General features: G+C 35.1%; 1 protein-coding gene across 1 annotated transcript; it reads right to left on the minus strand.

Annotated features, from left to right (window-relative positions):
- Positions 1 to 5,650: 5,650 nt before the first annotated feature.
- LOC116527927 (olfactory receptor-like protein OLF3) lies at positions 5,651 to 6,740 on the minus strand. Its single transcript, XM_032245145.1, has one exon. It carries the CDS (start codon positions 6,738 to 6,740, stop codon positions 5,805 to 5,807), a length of 936 nt encoding a protein of 311 aa, XP_032101036.1. The 3' UTR covers positions 5,651 to 5,804.
- Between the last annotated feature and the right edge of the window lie 13,213 nt (positions 6,741 to 19,953).

Below are 19,953 nucleotides of genomic sequence, written 5' to 3' on the forward strand. Positions count from 1 at the left end.
GAGTATGTTTTTACACTATATAATAAACAACTTCATTTCAAACTTTTGCTTGTTATCTATATTTTGCAAGTGAAAAAAGGAGGTCTTATGCCTAGAAAGTGGGAGTCAGTAGGAAACCAAGGATTACCTGATAATCTGTTGTGCATGCATTGTGCCACTCCTGTCTATAGTGTGACCTTGTGTCATGCACAGTGATAGTCACTGTTTAAAGCAGGGTGTCCAATCTTTTGGCTTCCCTAGGCCACATTGCAAGAAGAATTGTCTTGGGCCACACATAAAATACAGTAACACTAATGATAGCTGATGAACTAAAAAGAAAATTGCAAAAAATGATCTCATAATGTTTTAAGAAAGTTTATGAGTTTGTGTTAGGCCACATTCAAAGCCATCCTGGGCTGTATGCAGCCCACGGGCTGTGGGTTGGACAAGTCTAGTTTAAAGGCAGAGGAGTAAATGAATGTAAAAATCAGGAGATGTATCAAGAAGACAAATTGAATTTCTAGTTTCAATCTCATTCAGTTCAGAGACTGACTATTCCAAGAGTCACATTTTATGAGAGTACACTTCTTCCCACTTGCCCATGAAGGTGATGTTTGGCTTTTGAGCCTCAGGGGCAACAGGTCAAAGAGAAAAAACACCAGCATTTTCCCCATTTAGGGATTCTTTTTGCTGTATATGGATAACTAGCCTCTTTTAAACACTTGAAAAGGTAATTGTCCTTCATGTCTGATATGGTAATGAGCACAACAGCTTACAGTGGGTACATGTTGGAGAGACTGTTTTTCCCCTCTAAGGAAAATTAAAATGCTCTGATTATGGAAAATAATGGGAACACAATGGAGATGTTTGTCAACTAATACAAAATTTCAATTAGGCAGGAGGAATACATTCAAGAGATCTATTGTACAACATGGTGATTCTGTATTGTAATAACAATACCTGATATATTTGAAAATTGCTAACAGAGTAGATTTTAAGTATTCTTATCACAAAAGAATGATAAGTACATGAGGCAATTCATATGTTAATTAGCTTAATTTATCCATTCCACAGTATATGCAGGTATCAAAACACGTACACCATAAATACATCATGTTGTACACCATAAATATATACAATTTTAACTTGTTAATCACAAGTGAACTAAATAAGAAGTAGATAAAGGTGAGTACTTATATTTAAAAATTAGCTTTCAGAGGAAAATTTGAACTTCAGCATAGTTTTGTGTAGGTAAAACAAGAAAAAGGTGAGGACAGGTAAGAGATCCTGTCCTGAAGGGTCTTACCTGGTTGGAAATATTTGTCCCTTCTTAGCTGTTTCCCATCAGGAACTTAGAATTTATTCTTTTTAGTGGCGAGAGCTTATAGATCATGCCAACATATTTCCCACTATTTATGTAAATAGTTACTGTCACACTAGAATCAAAAGGGGGCTATGTTTCCAGGTTACTTGCTGATCATGCCAAAGGCAGAGGTATAATGTTGAGTGACCATGTGGTTACCTCAGAATCCCCATACAGGTAGGAAAGAACCAGGGGTTCTTTGCATAGTCACAAGAATGCTCTCCATGGTGCCCCCTTTGGTTTCCACATACAGACATATACACGTGCCCAAGCTTTCCACACACTTCTTTTCATGCCTCCTTCCCTGTACACATACAAACATGGAAACTTAATATTGTGAATGCACTTAATGTCTCTGAATTGTACACTTTGATGTTGTTAATTTTATGTGTGTAAATTCCATCTTAGTTTAAAACGTCTTCACATACTGTGATATATACACATTACATACCTTTCTCAAAACAATTATTCCAAGTTTAAATAAATAAATAGATAGATTGATAAATACCTGAAAGAGAAAATTATGCAAAATGAGTAAACGGGGAAAGGGAAGTGGATATTGAAATGTAAATAAGAATCAACAAATGAAGGAACTTACTGATAAGTTACCTATGGGTGGAAGTGAAAACTCTAACTTTTCTCTAAGAAAGAATCAATGGTCATAAAGGAAAAAGGACCTGGTGCTCAGTCCTTAGGAAGCTTAGGCCCGTCCTAAAGGCTGGGAACACTTAAATCACTTGAAAAGTTCTGGCTTCCTAATTTGAATACCCAGAACACATTTTCTTAGGACAGATTTTCACTGGTGGACAACCCTATCAAGCCACCATACCCTCAGGCCTGAAGAATATGGGAGAAGCCAGGGATTACAGGAACCAGGTTTCATCATTCACGATGATAATTAAATGTTGAAGAATCAAGGAAAATTCCTGACTCACCCATGGAGAATAAAGAAAGCCGCTCTGTGACTTGGAAGGATGGCAGGGCTGGGAAAGTCGTGGAATTTGAAGTAAGTAGAGTTGGAACAGATAACTTTCTCTAACTTTGGGGATGAAATCTCCAGAGGCCAATTATATTTTGTTTATTGGATTTCTTTTATTTTCACCCTCCCCCCGACCCCGCTTTGTCTGGTCACGTATGCACCCACTATCCTAACCTACATTCAACTTTGCAAATAGAAGTTTTATCTCTTTGTCTCTGGAGCATGGGAAGGGGCTCACCAAAGTTTAATTTCTCAAGGGGGTTACGTTTCAGTGATGCCACCTTTGGATGGAGAGAACTTTTATCCCATTTTATGGGCTTGTAGATGTGATTAAATCTCAACTTCCTCATTCCAATTCAACTTCCATTTGAGCAATACCGCCTGGTCCAGGCAACTCAGGAGACCATTGGAATGCTCTATGTGCATAATCTGGTCTGAGCATGGGCAGGGAGACTTTTTCATACCAGTTCCCAGAGAGATATCACTTTATAGTGGGCTGCTTGCTATCTGGGTTTGGAATTCTACCACCACTTCTATAACCTTCTTATAACTTTTGTCTTGTTTTTACTTGAAGGAAGACAGGTCTTATCCTGGTTTTTAACTTAGAAATTTTACTTCTCAGAATCATTAATGATAGATCTCCAGTGAGGATTTTAAGGATTGTGCAGCAAAACCTGTAGAACTGCAATGCATTTCTCTCTCCCCTTCCCCAAGGGTGAGAGTGGAGGTTTCCATGTGTGTGCATTGTTAATACGCAGGCTGCCCTTACTGTCTGCTCAGCTACCTGGCATTGCCCTGGGAAAGCCAGCTTATGATTTCTTCTCCCTGGCTTGTTATGAAGCTAATGCAGTGGTATCTTTTCCTGGCCAATGATCTGAGAATCACTTTCTAAGCACAATTAACAATCTACCTAAAGAGAGCTCACCACCCCTGTGAGTGCTGGAGTTGGAGAGAGAAATTCATTAGAGCCCAAGGTAGCTCTGGATCTTAAAAATAAAAGCCAAAAGGAGTGCAAGGCCAGGGAAAAGAAAAAAGTTGGTTTCTATCTTCCAAAATGTTGCTGATATCTCTCATTAAATATGTTTTTAAATTACGTACTGTATTCTTTACTTTGTGAGTTTATTATCTCATTTCTTATTCTTTTAGCATTATACACTTCTAGCAGGAAACAAATAGAAACTCATTTGTAAAATACACTTCCTCACCTTCAGATTTTAAGAATTTTTTTTCTATGGTGTATAAGCAAAAACATGAAATCTCTTTGTCCTTTTAGTATAGACATTTGTACCAACATCATTTTTTTCAGTACATATTTTTCTAAATTTATTTGAGGTTATGAATATATGTTATATTAGGTTCCCATATATGAAAGTTTCTTTTAGGACTGCATCTTGATTCATTGATGCATTTGTCTTTCTCTACACCAATACCATAGTTTTAATTATATTTACTTCATGATATGCTTTGATATGGAATAGAGCAGGTACTTTCTCATTTATTTCACTCCTCTCTCATTCACAAACTTTTTAGTTACTCTTGCTTGATAGCTTTCCTTTCGGGAAAATTTTTAAATCAATCTATTTAGTACCATTTTTAACAGTGTATTCTAGGTTTGGATTGCTATTTCCTTGAATTCACATATTCATTTGAGAAAATTTGACTTTTGTGATATTAATTGCTTTTCTACCAGAAGCAGCTATCACTCCATTTATTTTAGGACTTTTTAAAATATCTTTTAAAAAACCATTAGATATTTCTCATTAAAGGCCCTACATGTGTATCATTAGATTTATTTCATAGTTCTTTTATGGTTTATGTTGTTTTATACACGGGATAGTTTCATTATTTTTATAGCTTTGCTTGGGTATAGAAATGCTAACCTCCTTGCTGAGCTCTCATGATTTCTATTAATTTGTTTATTGAATATCTTGGATCTTTTAAAGATATGTAAATTGTATCAACTGTCTTCTGTTCATCAGTATCCAATTTCCACTTCTTTCTTCTAAGTTTTAATGCAGTATATGGCATTCTATAGCCTTATTTATAGCCTAGGTGAGACTACTTGACCGTTTGGACAGTTAACATGCAGAAGATCCTTGAGAAGGAAAATAAATATTTATTGCTGTTAAATTCCATGCTTTACAGGTTGGTCTTTACTTGGGATTATCTCTGCCCTTCTGATTCATATGTCTGCTAGTCTCATTCTGTGAGCATGTATAGTATTTATTCTATAAAGCAATAAGATTGTAGCTAGGCAAAGGGATTATAATATAATATTATATAATTATATATAATATAATATATAATAATGTAATTATAGATTATATGTAATATATTTATATATAATATATAATATAAATATAAAAATATTGTATAATATAAACATAAATGCAATATAACATAAATATAAGAAATATTATATAACATATAATATAACATAAAATATTAGCTAAGGCAATCCAATGTATTTTAAAATAATATATCATAATAAAATATGGCTTTTCCCAAGGGATGCAAGTATAGCTCACCATAAAATAATTAACCAATGTAATTAACTATGTTAATAGACTGAAGGTGAAAAATTTATATGATGATTTCAATAAATGGATTAAAAACCAATTCACAAAGTATTTATCTGTCCATTTAAAAAAATCATTAAAATATAGAACTAGAAGGGAACTTTCTTAACTTGGTAAAGGTTAAATATTCCAAATCCACAGCAGTGTACTAGATGGAGAATCTCTGGATGCATTTCTTTAAATCAGGAATAAGAAAATATACCTATTCTCATGGCTACAATTAGAACACTAGAGGTCCTGGCCTATGCTATAGGAAAAGAAAATAATTAACATTTACAAAGACTGTAAGCAAAATCATCACTATTTACAGATGATAAGATTATATATCTAGGAAAATTTTTGTAACAATCTATTAGCTTTAATAAGAGAACTAGACACAAGACCATCTTACAGATATCAATGACTACTCCTGTAATGTCAGCACTTTGGGAGGCCAAGGCAGGAGGACTGCTTGAGGCCAAGAGTTTATGACCAACCTGGACAACATAGCAAGACCCTGTTTCTACAAAAAATAAAAGATGTAGCAATGCATGGTGATACACACCTGTAGTCTCAGCTACTTGGAAGGCTGAGCAAGGAGTATGGCTCACTATAGCCTCGAACTCTTGAGCTCAGGAGTTCGAAGCTATAATGAGCTATGATTTCGCCACTGCACTCCAGCCTGGAAGACAAGGTCGGACTTTGTCTCTCAAAAAAAGTAAGAAAGAAATCAATGGAATATCTGTACATCAATAACCAACTAGAAAAATAAAATAAAATGTCATTTATAACAGCAACACAAATTAAAAAGTATTTAGAAGTTGTTTAACAAAGAATACACATGAAAAGGCATAGCAATTATTTCTTCTTTGTTTGTAATGTCTTTCTTTGGACTGCTGGAGGAGAGGATAGATTCACTGAGTCTTTATCCTTTTTCACTAAATTTTTCCAACGCTCTTTGTAAGGCACTCTGCACATCGTTGTTCCTGAGGCTGTAGATTAAAGGATTAAGCATTGGAGTCATGACAGCATAAAAGAGGGCACCCATCTTCTCCTGTTCCACAGAGGAGCCACCCGCAGGTCTCATGTAGGTGAACATTGTAGCCCCAAAGCACATGCAAACCACAGTGAGGTGCGAGGCACAGGTCCCAAAGGCTTTGCGGCGTCCCTGGGCAGAAGGAATGTGAAGAGTGATAGCCACTATGTGCGCATAGGAGAATAGGACCAGGGAACAGGGAAGCAGGATCACCAGAAACCCTGAAATAGCCACCATGACCTTGTTGAAGGCGGCATCCACACAGGCGAGCCGTAGCACTGCTAACGTCTCACAGGCAAAGTGATTAATAACATTGTGGCACAGGGGAAGCTGGAAGGTGATGATTGTTTCCATCAGGGAATTCATGAAACCAGCCACTAGGCAGCCGACCACCAGCCCCAGGCACAGCCCCCCATGCATGATGACTGTGTAGTGCAGTGGGTGGCACACAGCCACGTAGCGGTCATAGGCCATGGCCCCCAGCAGGAAGAACTCCATACTGCCCATTGCCAGGGAGACACACAGCTGGAGCACACAGCTGTGGAATGGGATGGACTTCCGGGCTGACAGAAAGTGAACAAGCATCTGTGGGACAGTGCTATTGGTGTAACAGATGTCCACAAATGACAGGACACCAAGGAAAATGTACATGGGTGTATTGAGCCTGCTGTCCAGCCTGATAAGGAGGAGGATGAGGAAGTTCCCCAGTATAGTCACCAGATACACGGCCAGGAAGAGGACAAAGAGGAAGACCTGAGTCTCCCAGGCACTGGACAATCCAAGCAGAATGAATTCATGCATCCTTGTCTGGTTTTCTCTACCCATGAGCCTCTGAGGACCAAACCCAAGTCATAAATCAGTAAGTTCCAGAACCTCAGAGTGGCAGGGGCTTTATGAGGTCGTTTATACCAGGTAGCCCATCTAATATTAAATGATGTGGTTTTTCAGATTATAAACATCTTCTTGAAGGTTTTGGCCGTAATGGAACCTATAGATGTTCGTATTCATTGAGGAAAAGAAAACCTCTTCTTCCTTAAGTGGGGAAGATTTTGTTATCAAAGAAGATTAACTATGAAATTTGAATCTCTTCTTTTAGATCCAATTTCTAATCATAGAGTTTGCTTACTTCTTTGTTGGATACTCATTTTTCCCTCCTTATTATCTCTGAATTCATAGTAAAATAACCTAATAATAACACTTTTGAAATTTCTTAATCTCTGAATTCCCTGACTACAAAAATATGATGCTCCACTTTTATCCATTTATAATTAGAAATCTAGGACTTCATCTTAGAAAGCAAACATAAAATAGATTTGTAAGTGACAAAAACTGTCAAAAATTACATTTCAAGGTGAGTAAAGAAAAAAAATTGAAGACCTGGCTGCTCAATTTTGAGAAATCTTCTCAGGCTTGTCTCTTATCTGGATGATAGGATAAGAGGAAGGCCCAGTGTCATTCTCATCCTCCTGCAGAAAAGTAGCAGAGTGTGTGTTAACATCAGGCCATGACTGTCCAGAAACTAAATGTCAGTGATGCATCAACTATCTTCCCTAATGAATGATAAGAACTTACATATTTGCTACAAGTGTTAGCATATTAACTAAGAGGTGATGGTCATCTGGTTGCACATTCCCATCAGTTCTGTTTGTATTGTGTCCTGAATAGTGACAGTTATGGTCTGGAGACCATAGTGTGATGGAAAATAATTAACTGGAATTAATTCATTGAAATGACTGTTGATTCTCTCTCTCTCTCTCTCTCTCTCTCTCTCTCTCTCTCTCTCACACACACACACACACACACACACACAATTCTCTTTTCTCTTGTCCTCATCTCAAATACTTTGCTGTTTCACCCCCTTAGAAAACTTTGTCTTCTCTCATCTTTGTACTGTTCTCCTTCTACTGTTGCTCACAGAACCAAAGGGGACACTCTAGCTGCTCAATACCATCTCCAAACTTTATAATACTGATGACAAACAGTATTTTAGAAAGTTCAAGGGCTCTAGTATTCAAAAATGCTCTTTGAAACTCCTAGTAATATTGTATTTGCACCTTATTCAAATCACAAATGATCTGGAAAAATTTTATGGTTTTACCAAAGCCTACTCTCAATTTCCTACATATCCTATTTTTAATTACTCTTTTTTTTTAGCAAAAGAAAATGAAATTTAGACCCAGATGTTCCAACCAAATATTATCTACTTTCCATCTGCAGTCAGGTAGTGCCATTAACTGCAGATAAGTAGGGTGTCCAGAGCACTTGGATTAGCTAGTGGACAAAAAGTCAATGGGCATTTGCATATGATAATCCTTTATTCACCTTTGGATAAATTAAGCATAATAAATCATTCCTATCTTAGGAGAAAATTTATGTAAGTTACAATGAGAGGAGGCAATAAAAGTACTAAATATTTTTTAATTCTTTAAAATTTACTGTAGAGCTTCAAAAGAGGAATAAGTCACTTCATAATATTTCTATTGAAGAAAGAGGAAATCTTTCCTTTTTTTTATCCCTAATGAAAAAAATAGTAAAATTATGAAAGCATAACTGGCAGGTACTGCAGGTACAAAAGAGAGACTCATCATCTCAAAGGGAAAAATCAATGCCCTGGGCCTGTCAATGGGACTTAGCCATAAACAGACATTTTATAAACTAGTTCCAAAAATTAGAGGGGGTAGTCTTTAGTTCTACTATGACCTATGAAACAATTCATATAAAGGAATTTCATCAGCAAAGGGCTGAAACTAACAGAGAAGGGTATATATGATGATTCCTTAATAGATCTCAGGTACCAAATAAGGAAACCTGGCTGAAAAACCAACTGACATTAATCTCTTGGAGTTTTAAACCTTTTACTTCTTAAAAAAAAGAAAATAGTTAGAGGTTTGACAAAATGTAGTAACCCTGATTTTTGGCCAGTAATTTCCCATAAAGGCCCAAGAAGGTATTGATTAAAGATAGAATTAAAATACCCATAGTTACCCATTAAAGATAGAAATAAAATACCCAAAGAGAGAATTTAAATACCCATAGTTACCATGTCATATTTCTGTACCGTCTTCATATCTGTTTGTTTTTTAACTGCTTCTTTCTGGGAGTGAATGAACTGCTTTGCCAATAAACTTGCATTTACCAGTTCAGCTCTCATTAGCTAGTTTCTTGATCTGTCTAAAGGGAGCATAAGTTCAAGTCTTTCCTAATTCATTAGAGGGGGGGAATGTACATAACCTTAATGGAATAAGAATACAATTCTAATTGTAAAAATAATGATTTCTTAAGAAGAAAAGCAAAAAACAAAATAATAAAGCTTGACATTTTTGAAAATAGATATGTAAATAAAAATCAAACAGATTTTCAAAAGTAAGGTGGCAATGTTATAATTGACAATAATAGTGAAGGTGAAGAGCACCCCTGTATCATCTTTTCTTCTTGAATTTATAATTCAAGCTTCCTATAGTTACGAATTACAAGTGTTCTTTTCAAAAAACAAAGCCACATGGAAAGTTTGAGTTTTTCTACAAAATGTCAACTGGGTGAGTTGCTCTCTCCATCCCCATTTCCTTAGGCATTAAGCCACAATGCTGGCAGCAAATATGCTTTAAAGCTGGTTATTCTGATGAATTTACCTTCCACCACGGTAATTTATGAGCCAGTCAACACAAACCTGTCTTCTCTTCCATATTTTCAAGAGTTAGTGCTGCTGTGTGCCGCAGTGGGAGGCAAGAAACATGACCAGCTAAGCCTGGTGATTCCCGAAAGCTGTCAAAACTGTATGCCAGGTGCTTCTCTTCTCAGAGGTATCTGAAGATAACTTCCTCCTCAGCTTGGCTGTTCAAGCTGTGTTTTCTTGGAACCAATTGTCAAAATGAGACTTTTGTTTTTCCAACAGCCAAAATCATTCCAATTGTCACATGAGGCTTAAAAGTCTAGGAAGAGGCTGGGCACAGTGGCTCACACCTGTAATCCCAGCACTTTGGGAGGCCGAGGTGGGCAGATCGCCAGGTCAGGAATTTGAGACCAACCTTGACAACATGGTGAAACCCTGTCTCTACTAAAATTACAGAAATTAGCTGGGTGTAGTGGTAGGTGCCCGTAATCCTAGCTACTCGGTAGGCTGAGGCAGGAGAATCGCTTGGACCCAGAAGGTGGAGGTTGCAGTGAGCCAAGACTACGCCATTGCACTCCAGCCTGGGTGACAGAGCAAGATTCCCTTTCTAAAAATAAAAAATAAATAAATAAAATATAAGTTTAGGAAGAGGCTGTGTGTGTTAAGGAGGAAACCCTGGGTTTACGGCTCAAGTTCTAAGACAGCACTGGAGATGACTTATCTCTATGACAGGAGGCCAGCACTTCCCCAGGAAGAGACAGCTGGGCAAGAGGCAGGATTTAGAAGAAGTTATCTTCTTTACCCTCAGAGAGAAAAATCTCTGCAGGCCAATTATGCTGTGTTTATTAGGCTTCTCTTACTTTTTCTTCTTTCATTTTTTCCCCTTCATTTATTTTTCCTTTATTCAGGAATTTCTGTATGGTGATTCCCTCACCTTAAACTCTTAAATATACATTTAAGAGAATTTACAAATAAGGATTTAGTGTTTCCTGACCCAGAAATGTGAGAAGAGAATCCAAAGTCCCATTTCCCCAGGGGATATTCTTCTAAGCCTTTGTCGGAGTTTCACTCTGAGGGAGCTATAACTTGCCCACGATGTTCTGTCCACACACTCCTGATTTGGAATATTTGACCCAAGTGTCCAGTTATCCATGGATCCTCTATGCGACGTTTGAACAATATCTCCTTTAACATGACACTTAAGTTGTGGGTGATTTGTGATCAAATATTCTTTCACACTTGTGTACTTTAATCTGCCAAATTATTTAACTGTGTATCTAGTGCTTTACCCTTATATTATGCAAATACTAAAGAAATTTACCACATACTTTAAGCATCTCAAATTATAAATCCATTTTGTTAGACATTTGGGTTGTTTCTAGTTTGTTTCTATTTCTGTGCTCTTTTTTTCTGTCCCATTGGCCTATTTATTTATTGCTATACCAATACTATATTTTCTTAATTACCATAGCTTTATAATAAATCTTGTTTTATCATAGTTTAATCCTCCAACTAGATTCTAAATTATTTAATCATTTTGACTCTTCATGGCCATATGAATTTTTAATGTGATTCTAAATGTTCTCAAAAATTTTCAGTAAAATAATTTGCCAAGATTTTAATTTTATTTTCATTGAATCTAAAAATTAGTCTGGGGGAAGTGACATTTCTATGGTATTGTGTCTTCCAATCCATGTAAAAGTCATATTCTTCCACGTATTTAGTATCTATATTTTTAATCTCTATATATGTGTTGTAGATCTCTCATTAGACTCGTTCCCAGGTTTGAAGCTTTGAAATGTTGTTTTAAACAGTATCTTTTAAATTATGTGAAAATATAATTAGCCTTTATATATTGAATATATGAAATGGCTTTTGTGGATGACTGGTGCCATTTCTATCTTACATATTTCATAGAATTCCTTGAAGAAACACTTGATCTAAAATATTCTTTGAAGGAGAATTCTTAAACATAGATTTGAAATCTTAAAATATAACACACATGATTTCTTCATGTGTCCATTTTGGTAAGTTTTTTTCTTTTTTTAAATTTGTCCCATCAAACTTTCAAATTTATGGGCCTAAATTTGTTAATATCTTCTTAGGTTTTCTAATTTATATAGAATGTGTGATAATGTGTCTTTTTATTTTCCTGACATTGTTTATTTCTTCTATTTCTCTCCATCCCCTCTATTTTGATCAGTCTGGGCAACAGATTACAGTTACAGTAGAAAATATTTTTAAATCATTTGATGAAAAAAGACAACAAAGAATTAGAATAGAATATGACACCAAAACACAGGCAACAAAAGCAAACATAAGCAAGTGGGATTTCTTAAACTAAAATGTTTTCACACAGGAAATGAAACAATCAACAAAATGAAAAAGCAGCCTATGGAATGGGAGAAAATAGTTGCAAATCAAATATCTGATAAGGAGCTCATATTCAAAACTTACAAGGAACTTAGACATCTTAATAGCAAAAAAAAACAAAAAAAAAACAAACAAAAAAAACAAAAAACCCCACAAATAACCCAATTCAAAAATTGGCAAATAACTTGAATAGACATTTTTCTAAAGAAGACATAAAAATGACAAACAAGTATATGAAAAGGCGTTCAGAGACACCAATCATCAGAGAAATGCAAATCAAAACTACAGTAAGATATTACCTCACGCCTGTTAGGATGACTATCATCAAAAAGAAACAGATAACAAGTGTTGGTGATGGTGTGGAGAAAAGGAAAGCTTTGTATATTTGTGGGAATGTAAATTGGTACAGCTACTATGGAAAACAAATATATATTCCTCAAAAAAAGAAAAATAGAACTACCATGTGATCCAGCGATCCCACTTCTTGGTATACATCTAAAAGAGATGAAATCAGTGTCAAAGTTATATCTGCTGCCCATGTTTATAGTAGCATTATTCACAATAGCCAAAATATAGAATTAATCTGTGTCCATCAACAGATGAATAGATAAAAGACAATATGATTTATATGTGTATATATACACTAATATATAATATATATTGCATAATTATTTATGCATAATATATAATATATATATTACATATATATTTTTTATTATATATAATATATATTATATATATTATATATTATGTTATATAATATATATATCACATTGGACTATATATATTATATATACAAATATTATTCAGCCATAAAAAAGAAGGAAATACTGTCATTTGTTTCAACATAGATAAGCCTAGAGGACAATATGCTAAGTGAAAAAATCCAGGCATCATTACACAATGTATAAATATATCAGATAATGATGTCACACTTCTTGAATATATACAATTTTTATTTATCAATTAAATATGGGAAAAAAGAATACAAAAACGGGTAGCCCTATCCTGGGAAAACACCATTTAATTTAACAAGTAACAGAGAGAAGACAATTATTTCCTCCTTTAAGAGGAAAATTCTTTTGTGTGTGTGTGTGTGTGGTTTGATTGTTTTTTTTAATTGTTCTTTAGTTTCTGGGGTACATGTGCAGATCATGCAGGATTGTTGCATAGGTACACACATGGCAATGAGGTTTGCTACCTCCATCCTTATCACCTACATCTGGCATTTCTCCCCATGTTATCCCTCCCCGACCTCCCCACCCCTCTGCTGTCCCTCCCTTGGCCCCCCAGCAACAGACCCCAGTGTGTGATGCTCCCCTCCTTGTTTCCATGTGTCCTCATTGTTCAACACCCGCCTATGAGTGAGAACATGTGGTGTTTGATTTTCTGTTCTTGTGTCAGTTTGCTGAGGATTATGGTTTCCAGATTCATCCATGTCCCTACAAAGGATATGAACTCATCAATTTTTATGGCTGCATAGTATTCCATGGTGTATATGTGCCACATTTTCCTTGTCCATTCTATCATAGATGGGCATTTTGGTTGGTTCCAGGTCTTTGCTATTGTAAACAATGTGCATATGTCTTTATAATAGACACATGCTATGAACATACGTGTGCATGTGTCTTTATAATAGAATGATTTATAATCCTTTGGGTATATACCCAGTAATGGGATTGCTGGATCAAATGGAATTTCTATTTCTAGGTCTTTGAGGAAGCGCCACACTGTCTTCCACAATGGTTGAACTAGTTTACACTCCCACCAACAGTGTAAAAGTGTTCCTATTTCTCCACATCCTCTCCAGCATGTGTTGTCTCCAGATTTTTTAATGGAAAATTCTTAATACTATAAAAGAAAGCAAACATTTTAAAATTATCTTCAAATATGTGTGGAGATAATTTTTTAAATACGTAACTCTTCTGAGCTTCTCTGGTCAAGTATGGGACAAGGTGACAAATAGCGATGATCCGGAATATCCATAGTTATTACATCAGAACCACTTGAAAAAACATACATGTGCTAGAAAAAAAAATCAAAATTTACCCATCTTCTCTTTGAGAAGGAATGCTGATCTATTAGAAAGATTTCATTTCAACAATGTAAAAATGTATTTTACAGATCTATTTTGGAGTTCTATCAAATAGTAAAAGAACACATACTTTCAAATTCACACAAGATTTTCAAAATTAAGAAAACTGAGGGATTATGGCTTAATTATTTGTTTAAGATTATCATAACCATGATCCCAAAACAAGATAGGGAATCTGAAAGAAAGAAAAATTCAGTCTGAATGAGGAAAACAGTTGGAAAGCTTTTAAAAATATATAGCGAACCCCATATATTCATATACAACAATATTTAATGCATCCTACAAACTTGATTTAACTCAAGACAAAAAAAGTTGAATATTAGAAAATACTCAGTTATTTGCCACATCATTAATTAAAAGAATAAAAGCCATATGATTATATTAATAGACATTGAAAAATATTTTTGAATTAATATATATTCATGAATTTAAAAATATAGACCTTACTAATCTAATGAAATGCACATAAAGTAGATAAGCCTAGAAACAAAAGTTTTATAATTTTACTTTTACATTAATTTTATGGTCCACTAAGAGTTAGTTTTCCTATGTAGTGTATTAAAAAAAAAATTCCTTCCTTCTTTTTTTTCTTGGTTGCTTGCATCCTTCCTTTCTCCCTCCTTTCCCTTCTTTCATTTCTCCCCTTCCCTTCTTGCCTTTTCTTTCCTCCCTCCCTCCTTCTGTCCCTCCCTCCCTCTTTCTCCCTTCCTTCCTTGTTTCCTTCCCTCCTTTAGCTAAAATACAATGCTTAATCAAATTTTATCAGTTCCCCGCTCATTTCTTTTGTCTTTGCCTTTTAAAATTTAAGATGCTATCCAGGATCCCACGTTGTATTTACATATTATTTCTCTTTGGTCTCCTTCCTTCTGTAACGATTCTAGTCTTTCCTGGACTTTCATACCTTAACACTTTTGAAGAGTACTTTGCATTCCTGCAATAAAAGTAACTTGGAAATAAATAAGGACAACATTAACCACAAAGGGTCACAAATGACTCTTGGAAATATTACACATTTTGTTTGTAGTTGTCACAAACTTTGATCAAAAACTCGTAGAACCATACACTTAAAATGGTGACTCACTGTTTGTACAATATGCACCATTAAACTTGGCTTTAAGAAAGGAAGGAGATTTGCTGCATCTAACAGTGTATACCTATGTAACAAACCTGCACGTCCTGCACATGTACCCCAGAACTTAAAGTATAATAATAATAAAAAATAACTTATAATGTTGTCACCTAAAAAAAGAAGGGAAGAAAGGAGAAAAGGACAAATAATAGTATTAAAAAGCATTTAAGTACTAATTCAGTAGACATCCAAAAGACAGTCAGCAAAGTTATGAATAGATTTATGTTATGAATAAATTTATGTCAATAAATTTAAAAACTTAAAAATAGACAAATTTCTAGTATAATGTAATTCATTAAAAGCTGATGGAATATAAAGAGCCTGAAAAATTCTAAGAAGCATTAAGGAAATGAAATACTTATTAAAGGTATTCCCACAAAGCTAGCTATATGGGTAAAGTACATAGAATTTTTACAAGAGATTATTTCAGTCTAACATTCTTTGGAGTGAAACTATGTGATTGTGCATTATGAAAATGTGGAGTTCTGAGGTAGTAAGTCAGGCAATATAGGTAAGCCCATGTTTTACATGGCAATAGATATGCCCTGACATGGAACTTTTTATTCTAAAGGAAGGGATGTCTCTTTCTAGTTGGAATGAAGCCTGTGATATCATATGAGCCCAGCTGTCAGTCTTCTATTGACAATGCAAAGTTGGGCCAGATGATGTCTACATTTATTTCATGTCTACATAATATAAGCTTATGACAATTTATCTTAAAGCAAAATTATCATCACTTCACAAACTGCCTCCTTTTTTTGATTTCCATATGCATTAACTATAGAATCATGTTCACTCACTTGAAAAATTAAGAAATGTCAAAAAAGTGTAAGAGATTGTTGAAAGCCACACTATCTCCTTCCCCTCGTGTGTCTGCTTATGGCTCTTTATCACAAATTTGACTTTCAGTTAAACTGTAGCAAGAGTACTTGAATGGCCCCTTAGCACTTAGTGAATTGACAGAGCTCTTACACAGTATTTACATAGTACTTAAATAATAATTGACATTTAGTATTTGTGATGGCCCTTAGCAGAATTGTATCTCTGTAAAGTGGATTGAGATAGAAATTTATTTTAAAGACTATTATTTCTGGTCTTATAATAAGCATCAGTAATTTTAAAGAATATAAAATACCAAGCAGGTTAAATGTTTTGTAGCCTTTCAAGTTCTCTTCTGACAATGGTTTCCTTGTATTTGGGATGGGAATAATAATGCCAGCTCTCCCTATCTTACTACGTAAAGGATAAAGGAACAAGGCTATAACCATCACAGAGATAACGTTTATTGAGTATAAATACGCATGCTGGATTGTGCGTCCCTCTCCCCATGCTTGTGTTGAAGTCCTAATCCCCAGTACCTCAGAAGGTGACTGTATTTGCAAATAAGGTCTTTAAAAAGTAATTAAGCTAAAATGAGGCTCCTGGAGTAGACTCTGATCCACCATGACACAAGTCCTTATAAGGGGAGGTTAGGACACAGACACACACAGAGGGAAGACACCTACAAGGCAAGGAGAGGCCCTCAGAAGAAATCAACCTTACCAACACCTTTATCACAGACTTCTAACCTCTAGAGCGGTGAGAAAATAAATTTCTGTTGTTTGAGCCACCTACACTATGGTACTTTGCTATGGCACTTCTTACAGTAAATTAATAAAATTAAGATGACAGATAAAAATACACTTTGCAAATTAAAGCTATTCAAATATAAAGTTATGTTATTCAAATTAACAATAATAAAAGTAATGTCGATATGCATGTCTTTATGTGCTGATTTTTCTCTTAAAATTGTTTAAAAAATTTTTTACAGTTATAGGTTTTTATTTTTAGGAATAATACTCAAAATAAAAAGAGTGTATTTTTCAAAAAGATAAATAATGGTAAACTCTCTACAGTAACCTCATTTGCTATATTTGTCTTCATTGGAAAACAAGAATCACTAACTGTAAAGCACCATAGCTGTGTGGAGGTGTTTCTCACTTAGTCCTGTTCCACTTTTCAGAGGAGGTAAAAGATCTCTGAAGGGGAGTTGGTTTAGGAAGTCCTGGAAGTAATAGATTTTCCTATAAGATCTATTTGCCCACTGTTTGTAATAACAACATTTTTAGGAGCAGTGTGGGACGATGGTTCCGAGTATAGAATCTCTAGCTCCAGACAGCCTGAGTTCCAACTAGGAAAAGTAAAAGGACCTCGGAAATTAGTCTGAGTACTCAGATATGTTTTCTGTTATGTGTCACAGTATGAAAAATACCTCTGAAATCCAAACACAAATTTACTTTTAGCAGGCTTTAAAAACCCACGAAAAGATTTGTTTCTAGTCAAGATGGAAAAACAGGCATTTAATTTACTCTCCCACCAGAAACAACTAAAGATCAGGACAAAACATATGAAAAAACAATTTTTAAGACATTGAATATCAGATGATGAAGAGTGATCCCTGAGATAAGGAAAAGAAATACCATGTTAACATGAATCAAAAGAAAGCAGAAGTTTCTATATCAGTGTCAATCACAATAGATTTCAGAGAAAAAAAATAAACAAAAGCATTTTGTAATTATAAAGGATATAATTTATGAAGGATGCAGAGCAATGAAATTTTTACATACTTAACAGATATTCAAAAAACATGAAGCAAAAACTGACAAAAATGTAGGAAGACAAAAAGATTTACAGTTATAGTCAGAGATTCCAATACCTCTCTCTCAATAATTGGTACAGCAATTAGAAAGAAGGGAAAAATCACAAAACTTGAACAACACTATCAACCTTGACCTAATTGACAATTATAGAATACCATCATGCCTCACTTAACAATATGGAGACATTCTGAAATTTGTGTCCTTAGGTGATTTTACCATCGTATCACACAAACCTGGATGGTATAGGCTACTATACACCAAGGGTGTATGGTATAGCCTATTGCTCCTAGGCTACAAGCCTGCAGAACATGTTACTGTACGGAATAATGTGGGTGATTATAACACAATGGTAAGCATTTGTGTATCTAAACGTATGAAAATAGGAAGGTGCAGTAAAAATACAGTATGAAAGATATTAAAAGTGGTACACCTTACAGGGCATTTGTCATGAATGGAGCTTGCAGTACTGGAAGTTGCTCTGGGTGAGTTAGTGAGTGAGTGGTGAGGGACTGTACTCACCACTGTATACTGCTGTAGACTTTTTAAACACCACACATTAATCTTACACTGAAGCTTTTGCAAAATATTTTTCTTTCCTTGGTAATAAACTAATCTTAGTTTACTGTAAACTTTTTACTTTATAAACTTTTTTATTTTTTAACTTTTGATTCTGTGGTGATAACAGCTTGAAAGACACACAAGTACAGCCATAAAAAATATTGTTTCTGTCATTAAAATTTTTACTAATATTTCTTTTCAATTTTTAAACTTTTAAATTAAAATCTGACACAAGCACACAAATTATCCTAGGCCTACCTAAGGTCAGGCTCATCAAATCACTGTCTTCTGCCTCCCCATCATGTCATACTGGAAGGTCTTCAGAGGTAATAACATGCAGGGAGCTGCCACTTTATATGATAACAATGGCTATTTCTGAAATAGCTCCTCAAGAACCTGCCGGAGGCTATTTTACAAGTAATTTTTTAATAAGTAGGAGTACACTCTATAATGATGATAAGAAGTATAGTATAGTAAATACATAAATAAGTAACAGTTGTTTATTATCAAGTATTACATACAGTACTGTCAGGTTCCAACCCCAGCTGGGGTCTGAGGGGAGCTGGTGGATGGGTGGCAGGTAGCTGAAAGAATACTTGATGTACTGTAGGCAGTTGGGACATGTCTTTATTCTCTCCCTCACCTACAGAGTCAGCAGTGCAGTTATATTTCTCACAAACAACAGTGGCCCAAAGCCAGATATGCGCTCACACAAACAGGTTACATTAAATAGCTACATAACTATGATTACACAGTGCATGAGATTGTGCACCTGCACTCCAAACCTTCTGTGTCATGCTGTACCAGATGTCTGCCTTGGCCTACTCCTGACTGAAGGACAGCCATTTTCCTTACATTTAGTGGATGTAAGTGAATGATAAATTTATATACAACAGGCAGCATATATATTTGTTTACACCAGCATCAGCACAGACCTGTGAGTAATGCTTTGCCCTAGGATGTTACCACTGCTTCAACGTCACAAGGCAATAGGAGTTTTTCAGCAATTTAAAAATTTTAGGAGACCACTGTCATATATGTTGTCAGTCATTGTCTGATACATTATTATGCAGTAAATGGCTGTACTCCAACCAACAACATAAAATGCATTTTTTTCACTTGTGAGTGAAACATTTACCAAAATAGAGCATATGTTGAGCTATAAAACTAGTCTTCATATATTAAAATTTTTCAATATGCTTCAACATTATTCAAGTCAACAAAATATGTTAATGTCTAGTAAAAGTGCGTCAAACCTCTAATGGAGGGCTTAGTTGAGGGAGGGCCATGTAACCTGGACTGAGCCAATTTGCAGCCATCCTGAGACTTTTTTGTTGGAACTAGCAGACGATTCAAGATTTTGTCTCCCTTATCATGACATGCATCTCTTACCATGACAACACCTCCAATGTTACTTTTTCCCTCTCATGGAGGAAGTCAATGAACAATATAGGAGAATAAGTCCCACAGAGAAAGAAAAGCAGAGAAAAATATAGAAAGGTAGATATACCTGATAAAATATTTTTGGGCCCTCAATTCATTTACTCATGATACCAGTTTATTGCTATATTCCACAGTAACGTATTTAATGTATTTGGCTGTTAATTTTGCTTATGCCAGTTTGTTTTGGGTTT

The sequence above is a fragment of the Sapajus apella genome, unplaced genomic scaffold, assembly GCF_009761245.1.
Source record: "Sapajus apella isolate SASKATOON/1434 unplaced genomic scaffold, GSC_monkey_1.0 scaffold56, whole genome shotgun sequence".
Classification (NCBI taxonomy): Eukaryota; Metazoa; Chordata; class Mammalia; order Primates; family Cebidae; genus Sapajus; species Sapajus apella.